The 17218-nt window shown below is 39.2% G+C and overlaps 1 protein-coding gene across 1 annotated transcript in view; it reads right to left on the bottom strand.

The window, feature by feature from the left end:
• Positions 1 to 17218, bottom strand: part of DCLRE1C (DNA cross-link repair 1C) — a 62395-nt gene that overhangs the window by 41141 nt on the left and 4036 nt on the right. The window contains exons 2-4 of the mRNA XM_065900173.1: positions 7308 to 7359; positions 4666 to 4750; positions 855 to 914 (exon numbers count right to left, since the gene is read on the bottom strand). Of these exons, the coding sequence (XP_065756245.1) occupies positions 855 to 914; positions 4666 to 4750; positions 7308 to 7359 (197 nt within the window). The remainder of the gene's footprint in view (positions 1 to 854; positions 915 to 4665; positions 4751 to 7307; positions 7360 to 17218) is intronic.

Raw genomic sequence — 17218 nt, forward strand, 5'->3', positions numbered from 1 at the left:
TGAGAAAGGCTTTCACCAACACACATTACAGGCCACCGGGCACTGACAGCATATCCCCAAAAGTGTCAGCTAACCGAGCTCAGGATGGTATTTAGGAAGGTTCAGGCCATCCCCTTCCCCTCCCTCAGGACAGTAAGTCTAGAAGTACTCCAATGCCTGATCTCCTCCAGGGAGGACATGTGAAATGTCAGCCCCTGTCCCATCACAGTCACACCACCAAGGACACCCTTCAGAGTTAAACGTGTCCACAGAGCAGGTTCTAATGGGGCTACGGAACAAATATTAACTAGATTTGCCATAAGATAGGAAAACACCGCCTAGCCCTAGGTATAATTATGAGATAAAAATAAATAAATACAGAAAAGGTGGGCTGGTACTCCCACTTACTATTAAAAAAGATAAATGCACAACACAAAAGTACCTGCCTCTAAATTTAAGGACAAAAAAATAAATTGGATCCACTTGGACGATGTCTTTTTCTTGAATACGAAAATGATTCAGAAAAGAAAATCACAATATACATAAATTTGCTGCAAAAACATCAAGCACGGTTTTATATCCTGAACATTATAATAAACTTAATAAATGTGACAATCACACTGTATGGTAACATCATTTCTATGGAGCTCCTACAGTTAGCATGTGATACTAAACAGAAGCAGTTCCCACATGGTCCAGTCCTTCAGATGCAGAAAATAAATACATCACAAACGTTTTTTCCCTACAAACTCACTCATTTACTATAAATTTTGTTCCTGGTTACATGAGCAATCAAATCAAGGAGAAAGATAAACAATCATTTAATGCTGAGATAATAATAATTTTTAAAAACACAGTATTTAATATTTAGTTACCTCGCCTGACGCTTCATCGACTAAAGATATCTGGGTAGGAGTTTCAATTTCAATGGATATCTATTAAAATAAAATAAGAGGTCACGTATACATTGCATTATACATTTTCATGGGTTTTCGTGGCTTTATATGCCTTTGCCATCTCAAACACAGAAAGGGAACTAAGAGACGTTACAGACTCTCTGTGGAACAATTTCTGATTTCACTATAATAATGGTTTAACAGCCCCAAAACACGATAAAGCTAATACAGTACCTTTCCTGAAGTTGATGTGGCAATATGGATTGAACGCCTTATAAACTTCCACATCCTCAGACACAGCAGTTCTACATCTATGAATTCAATTTTCCTCCCTTCACCTCCCCATGTATTCTATGTGTTTAGGTTTTCTGCTGCAGAACACAGTCTGCCATCAGTCCATGGTGTGTTGGCCTAATTCACAGATTTGAGCTGCTATGAAAAGGTCGGAGTGTACGTGCACATTTTACTAGAAGAGTGAGGAGCATAGAGAGGCATCCAGTAAGTAGCTGATGAATAAACAGAATTTCCCACCTTTTTAGCCCACTGATGTCATAAGATTTACAGTGACTGAAATTCAGGTGTGAAAATATCCTTGCATTTCTGGAATAAACACACTGCATTCATGATACACTATTTTTTAATACTGTGAGATTCAGTCAGCTATGACCTTAATTAGGATATTCACACGTGAAATGGCCTTTTTTCCCCCATTTACTATCACTATCCATTCTGCCAGTGACGTTGAGCAGCTTATCTTTTTAGTCTCTCCTACGATAGGGATCATTTGTTCTTTGAACATTTGGCAAAACGCACCTATAAAACCATCTGGGTGTGGGGCTTTTTTGAAGAAGAGATCTTTGAAAACTGTTTTAATGTCTTTGACGCCTACTTCTTTATTCAAGTGGTCTACTTTTCTTCCCTCAATTTGGTGTTTTCCTACTTTTCCAGTATTTATCCACTGTGTCTAAATTACTGAATATACTATCGTATTAATTTTCAAGACAAGGCACTGCTATTATTAATAGGTATTTTCCTTTTTATCATTCTGTATTTTTATATGCATCTTTGTTCTTTTAATCGATCTTGGCAAGATTTATCTCTATTTCGTTTTGTTTTCTTTTGTTTGTTTTGTTTCTTTGCTTTGGCCACACTGTGCGGCATGTGGGATCTTAGTTCCCCAACCAGAAATCAAACCCGCATCCCCTGCATTGGAAGCACAGAGTCTTAACCGCTGGACCACCAGGAAGTCCCTAAATTTACCTCTATTTCTCTAGAAAGCAGCTTTTACTTTTGTTAATCTTCCCTTTTATCTTCTGTGGTCGTTAGTCTCTATATCACTAACCCGTCCTTTTCTCTCTATTATTTTCTTCTTTCACATATCCTTAGGTTTGCTTTGTTGCTCCTTTTCGTTCTTCTTGAGTCAAAGACTTATTCCATTTAGTTCCAGTCTGTTTTCTAAGAAATGCATTTAATGCTCTCAATTTCCCTTCAAGTACTAACTTAGCTGTGCTCCACACACTTTGACATGTCACACTTTCATTGTCCATCAGTCCTAAGTATTGTATGTTTTTCTTTACAATTTTCTCTTTAACCTAGAGTTGCTGTGGTATGCATTTAGCTCCCATATGTATGGGATGATTTTAACTCTCCTTGTATGTCTGATTTCCAACATCATTGTATTATGGTAAAAGAACAGATCACTAGGATTTCTTGAAACTTCTTTAGTGACGTAGTACATGCTCAGTTTTGATAAACATTCCAAGTTTACCCAAAGATCTCTTCTCTGTTCGGTTTAAAGCTCTGTGTTTCGATTGGTTCGCATGTGTTAATTACGCCATTTAAATCTTCTGTATATTCAGTTACTTCCTGTCTCCTTCATCTCTCAGCTTCTGAGAGTGGTCTGGTAAGCTCTCCAGCTACCACTGTTGAGTTGCCCCTTTCTCCCTTAGATTATGAGGTGGCCTTGAACTACATCCACTCAGCTGACCTGGAATGATCCTACAAGCCCCTTCCGCGTACACTTCCAGGTTAGCAGTGGCCACAAGAAACACCTGTGTGAGATTTGGAAGGCAGAAGTGAACCAGCAGCCATTTTTCAATGCTCTGAAAGGCACCAGAAATTATAACAGCTCAGGTACGCTGTTGATCTGTTGGCTTACCTCACTGACATGGGCAGCACGGCGGCAGCTCCGTCTTCCGCTGGGTATCCTCCCGAGCTTCTTGGAGCCCTGGGCCACGTGTGTGGAACTCAGTGACCAAGGAGTGGGAGGCAGACATGGGTCCCCATTTGTCCCTGTGGACTCCAGCCTATCTCTGCTCTTCTCTCCTTCTTTTTCAGCTTTCCTTCCTGACTGCTGGCCAGACTGACCCACAGTAACTTCAGGCCTAATACCAAGGCCAAGGTTACAGCCTTGCTGTTGTATCCCTCTGCAGAGGGGGGACGGATCCCACCCAACTGACAGATCAGAGGCTAAGACTGAAGATGCCACACATGAACCAAGAGAGTGTGAAAACACTGCAGTATGTTCGCTGTGGGACTATCTGGGGGGAGCAGGGTAGAAACCAGGCTGGGAGGAAGTGGTTTGTGTGACCTGAGAAAATGGGAGCAGGTGGCCTGGTTTTTATTGTGGTTACAGGGTGGGCCTGGGCTTGCATGTTTGAAATCCATGTAGGCGCCAAGGAAGGGGCAGGCTTTTTTTTTTTAAATCAGTTTGCCCAGATGTGGGGCAAGTGGAGGTGGGAGCTGAAAGCTGCCAGCAATCAGACATCAAACATTCTTGGTGATGCTTGTTCAGACTTCTCTGCCAGCACCCCCAATTACTGACGGTTTAATCCATATCACAAACTCTAATGCTATCTACTCCTCGTGGTTCTTCCTCTGATCAAGCTCTGGGTGGTCAGGTATTACTGTATCCAGGTTGAGGCTACTTTGTCAATTGCATTTATGTTCATATCTTCTTGATACTATTAAAAGGTTGTTCCTTTTAATAGTAAATAACATCTTCTTTGAGGCTTATGATATTTTTTTTTGCCTTCAATCTCTGTATGATATAAAAGTTGCCACTCTGGCATGTTTAGCTTCTAATTGTTCATTATATTTTTTCCTTTTTGTTTTTTCCCCTTTAACCTGCATTTTTCCTTTAGAGTAATTTATGTCTCTTGTAGACCAAGACTGGTGGATCATTTTTTTTTTTTTTTAGCCTAAACCAAGAATTTGTCTTTTGATCCAGGGTTGAAGAAAATTCATTCATATTCGTAGCAATAACTGTTCTAATAGAACTTGTGCCACCACCTGCGCGTTTTCAACGTGCCATGCTTTTTCCTCCCCTTCACCTCCTGTTGGATAGCTCCGTTTTCTTCTGCCAGATTCAAAATTACCCATTCTATTTTCATTCTGATTGTTATCTCTTTCTTATTATAACCCATAAATTTTGTTTGTTTTTCCTAATCTATCCCATGATCTAAATAAAAGGATTTATCAATTACGTTAATGAATGTTTTATACTTTAAAGTAATAAAACGTAACTCAGCAAGAGAGTCTGTGAGATTAGACAAAACTAAGAATCTAGGTCAACATGTTGAGGGACAAGAAAGGAAAATCAGCAGCGATAAAATGTCAACCTCTTCCAAACTAATGAATTACAAAGGCTAACCGGCAACACTGTGATTACTGTGGGTACATACAGTGTGGAGGAAGCGGGCTTTGAATAATGCCGATGCTTTGCTCAATACACCTCAAAACATATTTCCCACTTGAAAAGAATTAGTGTCATTCAAAAACTAAAACTTACAATTCGTTTCTCCCAAAATCTGTACCTCGGGCTCGTTAACAACAGCTCTTTAGTAACAGGCGAACAGTATAAGTACACCTTCAAGCTGAAAACAAGAGACCAAAAAAATCGAGAATGAGACATCTGGGTGACTAGGAAATATGTTTCAAAGTATGTCAGTTGCCTCGAATAATTCAGAAACTGAGCTGGCAGGCCAATACTCCAGTGCCCACCTCAGTCCCATCGAGACTATAAAGGGATGGGCAAGAAGCAGAGGAGGGAAAATACTGTGTCCTCCGACCTCCTCAAAGGCTGGTCCTCACCATCCTCATCTTAAAGACACGGGTTTTAGACAATCAGGTATGCCTGGAGAGATACCACCCAATGGTAAACTACCTCTGCAGAAAGGGAAGTGGGACAGGAGACGTCTGCCTTTTACTTCATATAAATCCATTCTGTTTATGTTTAGTGGGCAGAAACCAACTTCATGACAAACTTTAAAAATTCAACACTCCAGTTCAGAGGTTAGGAATGCAGTCTACAGCAGATCATACTTTCCAGAGATGCCCACACTGACGTATACACCCTAACCACACACCATCTTCTTACAAAGTGGTCGTGGAAATTCTCCCACTGACAGGAGGCGTCTGTGTTAACCTCCCCTTGAACCCGGACAGAGCTTTGTAACTGCCTTAGCCAACAGAATGTGATGGACATAATACAGCAGGCCTTTCGAGGCTAGATCTCCAGGCAGTATGGCTGCCACTGGCCCTCTCTTGGGACATACACTTTTTTTTTAGTTTCCATTTAAGAAGTCCTGCTATTCTGAAACCACTATGCTGAAGAGCTACTTTTTAGAGACAGAGATGCTCAAAGTGCCCCAACTGTTTGAGTCTCCCCAGCCCAGATGTCAGACATTGAATGAATGAGCCTTCAGGTAATGTCAGCCCCCATACGACACCCAGTCAGGCAGAAACCAGCCATCCCCACTGTACCCTGTCAGAACTCCTGACCCACAGAAACAGACAGAATACATGATTAGCATTGTTTTAAGTCACTGAGTTTGGGGGTAGTTTGTTACGCAGCAAATAGATAACTAATATATAGGCTCTAAAATCAGACAGACCTGGTGGGAATCCTGGTCCTGCCACTTACTGGCTGCGTGACCTTGGGCAACTAATTTAACCCTTCTGGTTCCTCAGTTTCCTCATCTGTAAGATAGAAATAATAATAGTATCTATTCAAAAGATTATCAAGAGGCTCTAAGGAGAATGTCAGCTCCAGGAAGAGAGGGATTTTTGCCTATTTTCCTCACTACTGTATCTTCAACATCTAGTATGAATATATATTTTTTTTCTTTCTTTTTTTTTTTTTTGCGATACGCGGGCCTCTCACTGTTGTGGCCTCTCCCGTTGCGGAGCACAGGCTCTGGATGCGCAGGCTCAGCGGCCATGGCTCACGGGCCCAGCTGCTCCGTGGCATGTGGGATCTTCCCGGACCGGGGCACGAACCCACGTCCCCTGCATCGGCAGGCGGACTCTCAACCACTGCGCCACCAGGGAAGCCCATGAATATATATTTTTAATAAATATTAGCTACCATTATCAAAAACACAGACTATTGATATCACTTAGCAAAGAAGCCTGCTAAGTCAAAGATCAAATAGTCAAAAAGTCAATAGGGTCCTTTCTATATACAGTTGACCCTTGAACAACATGGAGTTCAACTGTGAGGGTCCACTTACGCACGGGTTTTTTTCTTCACTAAATAAGTACCATAGTACTACACAATTTGCAGTTAGTTGAACCCACAGATGCGGAACCAGGATAGGGAGGGCCAACTATAAAGTTATATGTGGATTTTTGACCTCATAGAAGGTCGGTGCCCCTAACCACTGTGTTGTTCAAGGGTCAACTGCATATATCTTGAGAATTTGGAATCTGACTTAGGCAATGACTGCAGGAAAAGAATGCAATAACTCAGCTTTAAGAAAGGATCCAACAATATTATATGACTCTTCATAATGGAACAATCATTTACGCACACACACAGACACACTATTACAGAAATAAAAATGAACAGACTATTACTGCACCCAATAGCATGGATGAATCATTCAAATATAATGTTAAGTAAAAGAAAACAAATAGAAGAGTCTATTCAGTATGATTCTATTTAAATAAAGTTCAAAAACAACCAAAGCTAAACGATGATGACAAAAGTCAGAAGAGAGGGTACCTGTGGGTGGGGAAGACTGACTGGGGGAGGGACAGGGTTCTGTCCCAGGATATTGATGCTGTTCTATTTCTTGGACTGGGCAGACACTACACATGTGTTCACTTGTAAAAGTTCATCAGACTATTCCCATATGATATAAGTACTTTTCTATGCAGATGTTACAGCTCAATTAAAATTTTTACTTAAAAAAATAGAACACACAATAAATAGCAAAGGAAATTACCTGGGGACCTCCCTGGTGGTCCAGTGGCTAAGGCTCTGCGCTCCCAATGCAGGGGACCTGGGTTCAATCCCTGGTCAGGGAACTAGATTCCACATGCCACAACTAAGAGTTCCCACATGCTGCAACTAAAGATCCACATGCCACAGCTAAGCCCCAGCTCAGCCAAATAGATAATTTTAAAAAAGAAAAGAAAAGAAATTACCTGCACTCCAACCTTCTTTTCAAGCTAGGGGCTCTTAATCCTTTCATGTGATCTGAAAACAAAATAATCAGAAATCATAAATACATTATTTTTTTCAGAGGATTCCTTGGCCCAAGGAAACTGAGCTGTCTGTTCTTTTTAGGCTTCCTTTTAAGAGAAAATAAATGAGAGGTTCACTTTTATAGGAGCACTGATTTGTATGAGCTACTGGCTCTTGCTTCTGCAGATGAAGAATCCACTGAAAATAGGAAAAGAACCACTAAAAGTTGACCATCTCTGAGCCAACAGAAGCCATTTAAAAGGAGAATGATCCTCTGCATCTTAGGGCAGAGTCTAAATCACTCAGAGTAGCCACAGAAGAATGCATGACCTCATTCAGAACTGCTTCCATCACTTTCCTTTACTCTCTTCTTTCATTTCAATCCAACCACCCTTCAGACCATGCTCTCTGTGACCTCTTCAATTCCAGTCACTAAAGTTAGTCCATCTGGAAATTCAAGTTTGCTTCCATGGAATCCTCGAGAAAACCATTCAGGCTTAGGCCAGAATAAGAAGAGTTTCACTATCTTCTCAGCCTACTGTGACTGCTGTGTTGAAAGGTGGGTTATTGCTACCCACAGAGGCTTGCTCCACAGCTTGCCAAATTAACAAACACAGAAAGGTGACTTTTAAAGAAAGGTAACATTTAAACCAAATGGTACATTAAATATATAGTGCATTATAATATTACATTTTGAATCTTTAGCATGCAAAAGCCCAGATAACAAGAACCAAACATTTTGAAATTGCTTAGTTAAATCAAACCAATTCTAATTATCCTGATTCCAAATAAAAACCAAAAGAAAGCTGGAGTAACTATACTTAGACAAAACAGACTTTAAAACAAAGACTCTAATAAGAGACATTATCATATTACATATGATAATGTAATATTTACAAATGTTATATCCTCTTGTTGGGTCCATCCAACAAGAGGATATAACGTTTGTAAACATTTATGCACCCAACAGAGGAACATCTAAATACAAAAAGCAAATATTAACAGACTTAAAAGGGGAAATAGACAGCAATACAGTAAGAGCAGGGGACTTTAATACCGCACTTAAGTCAATGGATGGATCATTCAGTCAGAAAATCAGTAACAAAACATTGGACCTAAACATAAGATCAGATGAACTTCACAAATATATAAAGAACGCTTCATGCAAAGGCAACAGAACACACAATCTTCTCAAGTGCACATGGAACATTTTCCAGGATAGACCATATATTAGACCACAAAATGAGTCTCAATAAATTTAAGATGATTAAAATCATATCAAGCATCTTTTCCAACTACAATGGTATGAAACTAAAATTAATTACAAGAAGAAAACTGGAAAATTCACAAATAAGTAGAGATTAAACAACATGCTACTGAACAACCAATGGGTCAAAGAATAAATCAAAAGAGAAATTTTAAAATACCTTGAGACGACTGAGAATGGAAATAAAACATACCAAAATTTGTGGGTTGCAGCAAAAGCAGTTCTAAGGGGGAAGGTCAAGAGACAAATGCCTACCTCAAGAAACAAGAAAAATCTCAAATAACCAACCTAACTTTACAACTCAAGAAACTAGAAAAAGAAGAACAAACAAAGCCCAAAATTAGCAGAAGGAAGGAAATAACCAAGATTAGAACAAAATTAAATTAAAAACAGACTAAAAAGACAACAGAGAAACTAAGTTGTGAAACTAAGAGCTGGTTCTTTGAAAAGGTAAACAAAATTGACAAGCCTTTGCTAGACTAAGCAACAAAGGAGAAGTGGGGGGAGAGAGAGAGAGAGAGAGAGAGAGAGAGAGAGAGAGAGGGAGGGAGGGAGGGAGGGAGGGAGGGAGGGAGGGAGGGAGGGAGGGAGAGATAGGACTCAAATAAATAAAATCAGAAATGAAAGAGGAGCTATTACAACTCTTAAAACGGAAACGAAAGGGTAAGAGACTACTATGAACAATTATACACCAACAAAGTGGACAACCTAGAAGAAATGGATAAATTCTTAGAAACATACAACCTATCAAGACTGAATCATGGTGAAACAGAAAATCGGAATAGACTGATAACTAGTAAGGATACTAAATATCTCTACTAATATCAGTAACTTTAAAAATCCAACAAACAAAAGTCCCGGACCAGATGGCTTTGCTAGTGAATTCTACAAACATTCAAAGAACTCAATTTATGAGGCTAGCATTACCCTGATACCAAAACCAGACAAGGACATCACACAAATTACAGACCAATATCCCTGATGAACACAGATGAAAAAAATCCTCAACAAGATATTAGCAAACAGAATTCCACAACACATTAAAAGGATCATACACCATGATTTAGTGGGATTTATTCCAGGGATGCAAATTTGGTTCAACATCCACAAATCAGTCAATGTTATAATCACATGAACAAAATGAAGGATAAAAAACCATATAATCATCTCAACAGATGCACAAAAAGCACTGGACAAAACTTGACATCCATTTATGATAAAAACTCTCAATAAATCAGGTATAGAGGGAACAAACTTCAATATAATAAAGGCCATATGTGACAAGCTCTCAGCAAACATCATAATCAGTGGTGAAAAGCTGAAAGCTATTTCTCTAAGATCAGAAATAAGACAAGAACACCCATTCTTGCCCTTTTATTCAACATAATATTATAAATCCCAGCCATAGGAATTAGGCAAGAAAAAGAAATAAAAAGCATGCAAAGTTGAAAGGAAGAAGTAAAACTGGCACTATTTACAGACAACATGATACATATATAGAAAACCCTAAAGACTCCATCAAAAAACTGTTAGAGGAATACTGGTCAAGATGGCAGTGTGGGAAAACGCAGAGTTAGCATCTCCCCACAACTAGGGTTCCTGAAGGCCGTGGGTGGGGGACTCTGACGCCCAAGGAGACGGGAGGAACCCCAAAGTGAACCGGTAGGATGTAGGGGGACTGAGTGGGGAGGAGAAGTGGATGCCAGACAGGATCAGTGCCCCAGAGGCCAGGGAGATCAGGAGAGGCAGGAGGGAGGGGCCCTCTGGGAAGAGCGGGAGAGGAGTGGAGGGCAATCGCCTGGCCCACTTGGGCCAGGGAGCCTGCTGAGCTCCCAAACCAGTACCCACCCCCCCAAAAGCCAGATCCAGGCCACGTGGGTCCTGGAGGCATAGGAGGGAGGCTGGGGAGATCAGGAGAGGCAGGTGGGAGGGGTCATCCAGGAGGAGCAGGAGAGGAGCGGAGGGTGATTGCCCTGCCCACTAGAGCCCAGGAAGCCTGCTGGGCTCCCAGGTGAGGTCCCCTGCCCTCTGAGACCAGGGGTGAGGGGCACGCCTGGGCCCTTTCTATTCCTTGAGACTAAGCCCCACCCCACACGGCCCCCAGGGCCTTTTCCAGCCCTGTGGGTCCTGAGCATAGACCCCGCACACCACCCAAACCTCGCCCTTGCTTAGGCCCCGCCCTCCACAGCCAAGGCCTTCCCCCCTTTTTTCTTCTTTTCCCTCCTCCTCTTTTTTTACTATTGTGGTACTGATGTACCTTCCAGTTGATTCATCTATATTTTTATTTTTATATTCTTTCTAACATATCTGTTAGTTTCCTAGTCTAATTTTATTTTTTACTTTGTTATTGTTCTCTTTTTTTTTTTTTTGCCACCCCATGCAGCTTGCGGGATCTTGGATCACAAGCCCAGGGTCGGGCCCAAGCTCCTGCAGTGGGAGCTTCAAGTCTGAACCACTGGACTAACAGAGCACCTCAGACCCCAGGGAATATTCATCAGAGTGAGGGCTCATGGCGTTCCTCATCTCAGCACCAAGATCCAGCTCTACCCAATAGCCTACAGACTCCAGTGTTGGAAGCCGCAGGCCAAACAACCAGTAAGACAAGAACACAATCCCACTCGGAAAAAAAAAAAAAAAAAAATGAGACAGCACACAAATATGTCACAGATGAAGGAGAAAGGTAAAAACCTACAAGACCAAATAAATGAAGAGGAAATAGGCAACCTACCAGAACAAGAATTCAGAGTAATGACAGGAAAGATGATCCAGAATCTCGGAAATAGAATGGAGGCATGGATCAAGAAAATACAAGAAATGTTTACCAAAGATCTAGAAGAACTAAAGAACAAACAAACAGAGATAAACAACACAATAACTGAAATAAAAAATACACTAGAAGGAATCAATAACAGAATAACGGAGGCAGAAGAACGAATAGGCGAGCTGGAAGACAAATTGGTGGAAATAACTGCCGAGGAGCAGAATAAAGAAAAAAGAATGAAAAGAATTGAGGACAATCTCAGAGGCCTCTGGGACAACCCTAAACACACCGACATTCAAATTATAGGGGTCCCAGAAGAAGAAGAGAAAAAGAAAGGGTCTGAGAAAATATTTGAACAGATTATAGTTGAAAACTTCCCTAACAGGGAAAGGAAATAGTCACCCAAGTCCAGGAAGCACAGGGAGTCCCGTACAGGATAAACCCTAGGAGAAACACACCAAGACACATATTAATCAAACTAACAAAAATTAAATTCAAAGAAAAAATATTAAAAGCAGCAATGGAAAAACAAAAAATAACATACAAAGGAATCTCCATGAGGTTATCAGCTGATTTTTCAGCAGAAACTCTGCAGCCAGAAGGCAGTGGCAGGATATACTTAAAGTGATGAAAGAGAAAAACCTACAACCAAGATTACTCTATCCAGCAAGGATCTCATTCAGATTCGATGGAGAAGTGAAAAGGTTATCAGACAGGCAAAAGCTAAGAGAATTCAGCACCACCAAACCAGCTTTACAATAAATGCTAAAGAAACTTCTCTAAGCAGGAAACACAAAAGAAGAAAATGACCCACAAAAACAAATCCAAAACAATTAAGAAAATGGTAATAGGAACATACATATTGATAACAACCTTGAATGTAAATGGATTAAATGCCCCAACCAAAAGACACAGACTGGCTGAATGGATACAAAAACAAGATCCATATATATGCTGTCTACAAGAGACCCACTTCAGACCTAGGGACATATATGGACTGAAAGTGAAGGGATGGAAAAAGATATTCCATGCAAATGGAAATCAAAAGAAAGCTAGAGTAGCAATACTTGTATCAGATAAAATAGACTTTAAAATAAAGACTGTTACAAGAGATAAGGAGGGACACTACATACTGATCAAAGGATCAATCCAAGAAGAAGACATAACAATTATAAACGTATATGCACACAACACAGGAGCATCTCAATACATAAGGCAAATGCTAACAACCATGAAAGGAGAAATAGACAGTAACACGTTAACAGTAGGGGACTTTAACACCCCACTTACACCAATGGACAGATCATCCAAACAGAAAATAAGTAAGAAAACACAAGCTTTAAATGACACAATATATCAGATAGATCTAATTGATATTTATAGAACATTCCACCCAAAAGTGGCAGAATACACTTTCTTCTCAAGTGCACATGGAACATTCTCCAGGATGGATCACATCTTGGGTGACAAATCAAGCCTCGGAAAACTTAAGAAAATTGAAATAGTTCAAGCATCTTTTCTGACCACAACACTATGAGATTGGAAATCAATTACAGGAAAAAAACTGTAAAAAACACAAATACATGGAGGCTAAACAGTACACTACTAAATAACCAAGACATCACAGAAGAAATTAAAAAATACCTAGAAACAAATGACAGCGAAAACACAATGACCCAAAACCTATGGGACGCAGCAAAAGCAGTACTAAGAGGGAAGTTGAGAGCAATTCAATCTCACCTCAAGAAACAAGAAAACTCTCAAATAAATAATCTAACCCTACACTTAAAACAACTCGAGAAAGAAGAACAAGGAAAACCCAAAGTCAGTATAAGGAAAGAAATCATAAAGATCAGAGCAGAAATAATGAAATAGAAATGAAGAAAACAATAGCAAAGATCAATAAAACTAAAAGCTGGTTCTTTGAGAAGATAAAAAAAATTGAGAAACCCTTAGCCAGACTCATCAAGGAAAAAAAGGCAGAGGACGCAAATCAATAAAATTAGAAATGAAAAAGGAGAAATCACAAGTGACACTGCAGAAATACAAAGGATTATAAGAGACTACTACAAACAACTATATGCCAATAAAATGGACAACCACAAAGAAATGGACAAATTCTTGGAAAGGTACAATTTTCCAAGGCTGAAAAAGGACGAATTAGAAAATACATACAGACCTATCACAAGTAATGAAATTGAAACTGTAATTAAAAATCTTCTAACAAACAAAAGTCCAGGACCAGATGGCTTCACAGGCGAATTCTATCAAACATTTAGTGAAGAGTTAACACCGATCCTTCTTAAACTCTTCCAAAAAGTTGCAGAGGGAGGGACACTCCCACATACATTGTACGAAGCCACCATCACCTTGATACCAAAACCAGAAGAAGATATCACAAACAAAGAAAATTATAGACCAATATCCCTAATGAACATAGATGCAAAAATCCTGAACAAAATACTAGCAAAGAGAATCCAACAGCACATAAAGAGGATCATACACCATGATCAAGTGGGATTTATCCCAGGGATGCAAGGATTCTTCGATGTACGCAAATCAATCAACGTGATACACCACATTAACAAATTAAGGAATAAAAACCATATGATCATCTCAATAAGTGCAGAAAAAGCTTTTGACAAAATTCAACACCAATTTATGATAAAAACTCTCCAGAAAGTGGGCATAGAGGGAACCTACCTCAACATAATAAACGCCACATATGACAAACCCACAGCCAACATCATACTCGATGGTGAAAAACTGAAAGCATTTCCACTAAGATCCGGAATAAGACAAGGATGTCCACTCTCACCACTCTTATTCAACATACTTTTGGAAGTCCTAGCCACAGCAATCAGAGAAGAAAAAGAAATAAAAGGAATAAATTTGAAAGGAAGTAAAACTGTCACTGTTTGCCAATGACATGACACTATACATAGAAAATCCTCAAGATGCCACCAGAAAACTACTAGAACTAATCAATGAATTTGGCAAGGTTGCAGGATACAAAATTAATGCACAGAAATCTCTTGCATTCCTATACATCAACAATGAAAAATCAGAAAGAGAAATTAAGGAAACACTCCCATTTACCATTTCAACAAAAAAATAAAATACTTAGGAATAAACCTGCCTAAGGAGGCAAAAGACTTGTACTCAGAAAACTATAAAACACTGATGAAAGAAATCAAATATGACATAAAACAGATGGAGAAAGATACCATGTTCTTGGATTGGAAGAATCAATATTGTGAAAATGACTACACAACCCAAAGCAATCTACAGATTCAATGCAATCCCCATCAAACTACCAATGGCATTCTTCACAGAATTATTTTAAAAATTTACAGTTCGTATGGAAACACAAAAGACCCCAAATAGCCAAAGCAATCTTGAGAAAGAAAAATGGAGTCGGAGGAATCAGGCTCCCCGACCTCAAACTATACTACAAAGCTATAGTAATCAAGACAGTTTGGTACTGGCACAAAAACAGAAATATAGATCAATGTACAGGATAGAATGCCCAGAGATAAACCCACACACATATGGTCACCTAATTTACGACAAAGGAGGCAAGAACATACAATGGAGAGAAGACAGCCTCTTCAATAAGTGGTGCTGGGAAAACTGGACAGCTACATGTAAAAGAATGAAATTAGAACACTACCTAACACCAGAGACAAAAATAAATTCCAAATGGATTAAAGACCTAAATGTAAGACCAGACACTATAAAACTCTTAGAGGAAGCCATAGGAAAAACACTCTTTGACATAAACCACAGCAAGATCTTTTTTGACCCACCTCTTACAGTAATGGAAATAAAAACAAAAATAAATAAATAGGACTTTATTAAACTTAAAAGCTTTTGCACAGCAAAGAAAACCATAAACAAGACATAAAGACAACCCTCAGAATGGGAGAAAATATTTGCAAATGAAAACAACAGACAAAGGATTAATCTCCAGAATATACATACAGCTCATGGAGCTCAATATCAAAAAAACAAACAATCCAGTTAAAAAATGGGCAGAAGACCTAAACAGACATTTCAGCAAAGAAGACATACAGATGGTCAAGAGGCAAATGAAAAGATGCTCAACATCTCTAATTATCAGAGAAACGCAAATCAAAACTACAGTGAGGTATCCCCTCATGCTGGTCAGAATGGCCATTGTCAAAAAATCTAGAAACAATAAATGCTGGAAAGGGTGTGGTGAAAAGGGAACCCTCCTGCACTGTTGGTGGGTATGTAAATTGACACAACCACTATGGAAAACAGGATGGAGGTTCCTTAAAAAACTAAAAATAGAACTACCATACGACCCAGCAATCCCACTATTGGGTATATACCCTGAGAAAACCATAATTCAAAAATAGTCATGTACCACACTGCAGCACTATTTACAATAGCCAGGACTAGGAAGCAACCTAGGTGTCCATTGACAGACGAATGGATAAAGAAAATGTGGTACCTATATACAATAGAATCTCACTCAGCCATAAGAAACAAAATTGAGTTATTTGTGGTGAGGTGGATGGACCTAAGTCTGTCATACAGAGTGAAGTAAGTCAGAAACAGAAAAACAAATACCACATGCTAACGCATATATGTGGAATCTAAAAAACCAGTACTGATGAACCTAGTGGCAGGGCAGCAATAAAGATGTAGACATAGAGAATGAACTTGAGGACATAGGGTGGAAGGGTGAAGCTGGGGCAAAGTCAGAGTAGCATCAACATATATATACTACCGAATTGGGAGATTGGGATTGACATATATACACTAATATGTATAAAATGGATAACTAATAAGAACCTGCTGTGTAAAAAAATAAAATTCTAAAGTTAAAAAAAAAAAAACAACATATATACACTACCGAATGTAAAATAGTTAGCTAGTGGGAAGCAGCAGCATAGCACAGGGAGGTCAGCTTGGTGCTTTGCGATGACCTAGAGGGGTGGGATAGGAAGGGTGGGAGGGAGGCTCAAGAGGGAGGGGATATGGGGACGTGTGTATGCACATGGCTGATTCTCTTTGTTGTGCAACAGAAACTAACACAGTATTGTGAAGCAATTATACTCCAATAAAAATCTATTAAAAACAAAAAACTGTTAGAATAAAGGAATTCAGTAAAGTTGCAGGATATCAACATACAGAAGTCTGCTGCATTTCTACACACAAATAACCATCAGAAAGAGAAATTAAGAAAACGATCCCATTCACAGCTACATCAAAAAGAATAAAATATGTAGGAATAAATTTAACCAAGGAAGTAAAGACCAGTATATTGAAAACTACAAGCATTAATAAAAGAAATTGATGACAAATAAATGTAAAGCTATTCCATGCTCACAGATTGAAAGAATCAATACTGTTAAATTGTCCATACTACCCAAAGCAATCAACAGGTTCAGTGCAACCCATATCAAAATTCCAATGGCATTTTTCATAGAAACAGAACAAATAATCATAAAATTTTTATAGAACCACAAAAGAACCCCAAATAGCCAAAGCAATCTTGAAAAAAAACAAAACTGGAGACATGCTCCCTGGTTACAAAATGTATTGTTTCAAATGTATAGTAATTAAAACAGTATGGTACTGGCATAAAAACACATAGATCAACAGAACAGAATAGGAAGCCCAGAAATAAGGCCACACATATAGTGTCAATTACTGAGAATATATGATAAAGAAACCAAGAATATATGATGGGGAAAGGACAGTCTCTTCAATAAATGGTGGTAGGAAAACTGGACAGCCACATGCAAAAGAATGAAACCTAACCATTATCTTATACCATACAAAAATTAACTCAAAATAGATTAAAGACT

This window comes from Phocoena phocoena, chromosome 2, assembly GCF_963924675.1.
Source record: "Phocoena phocoena chromosome 2, mPhoPho1.1, whole genome shotgun sequence".
Taxonomy (NCBI): Eukaryota; Metazoa; Chordata; class Mammalia; order Artiodactyla; family Phocoenidae; genus Phocoena; species Phocoena phocoena.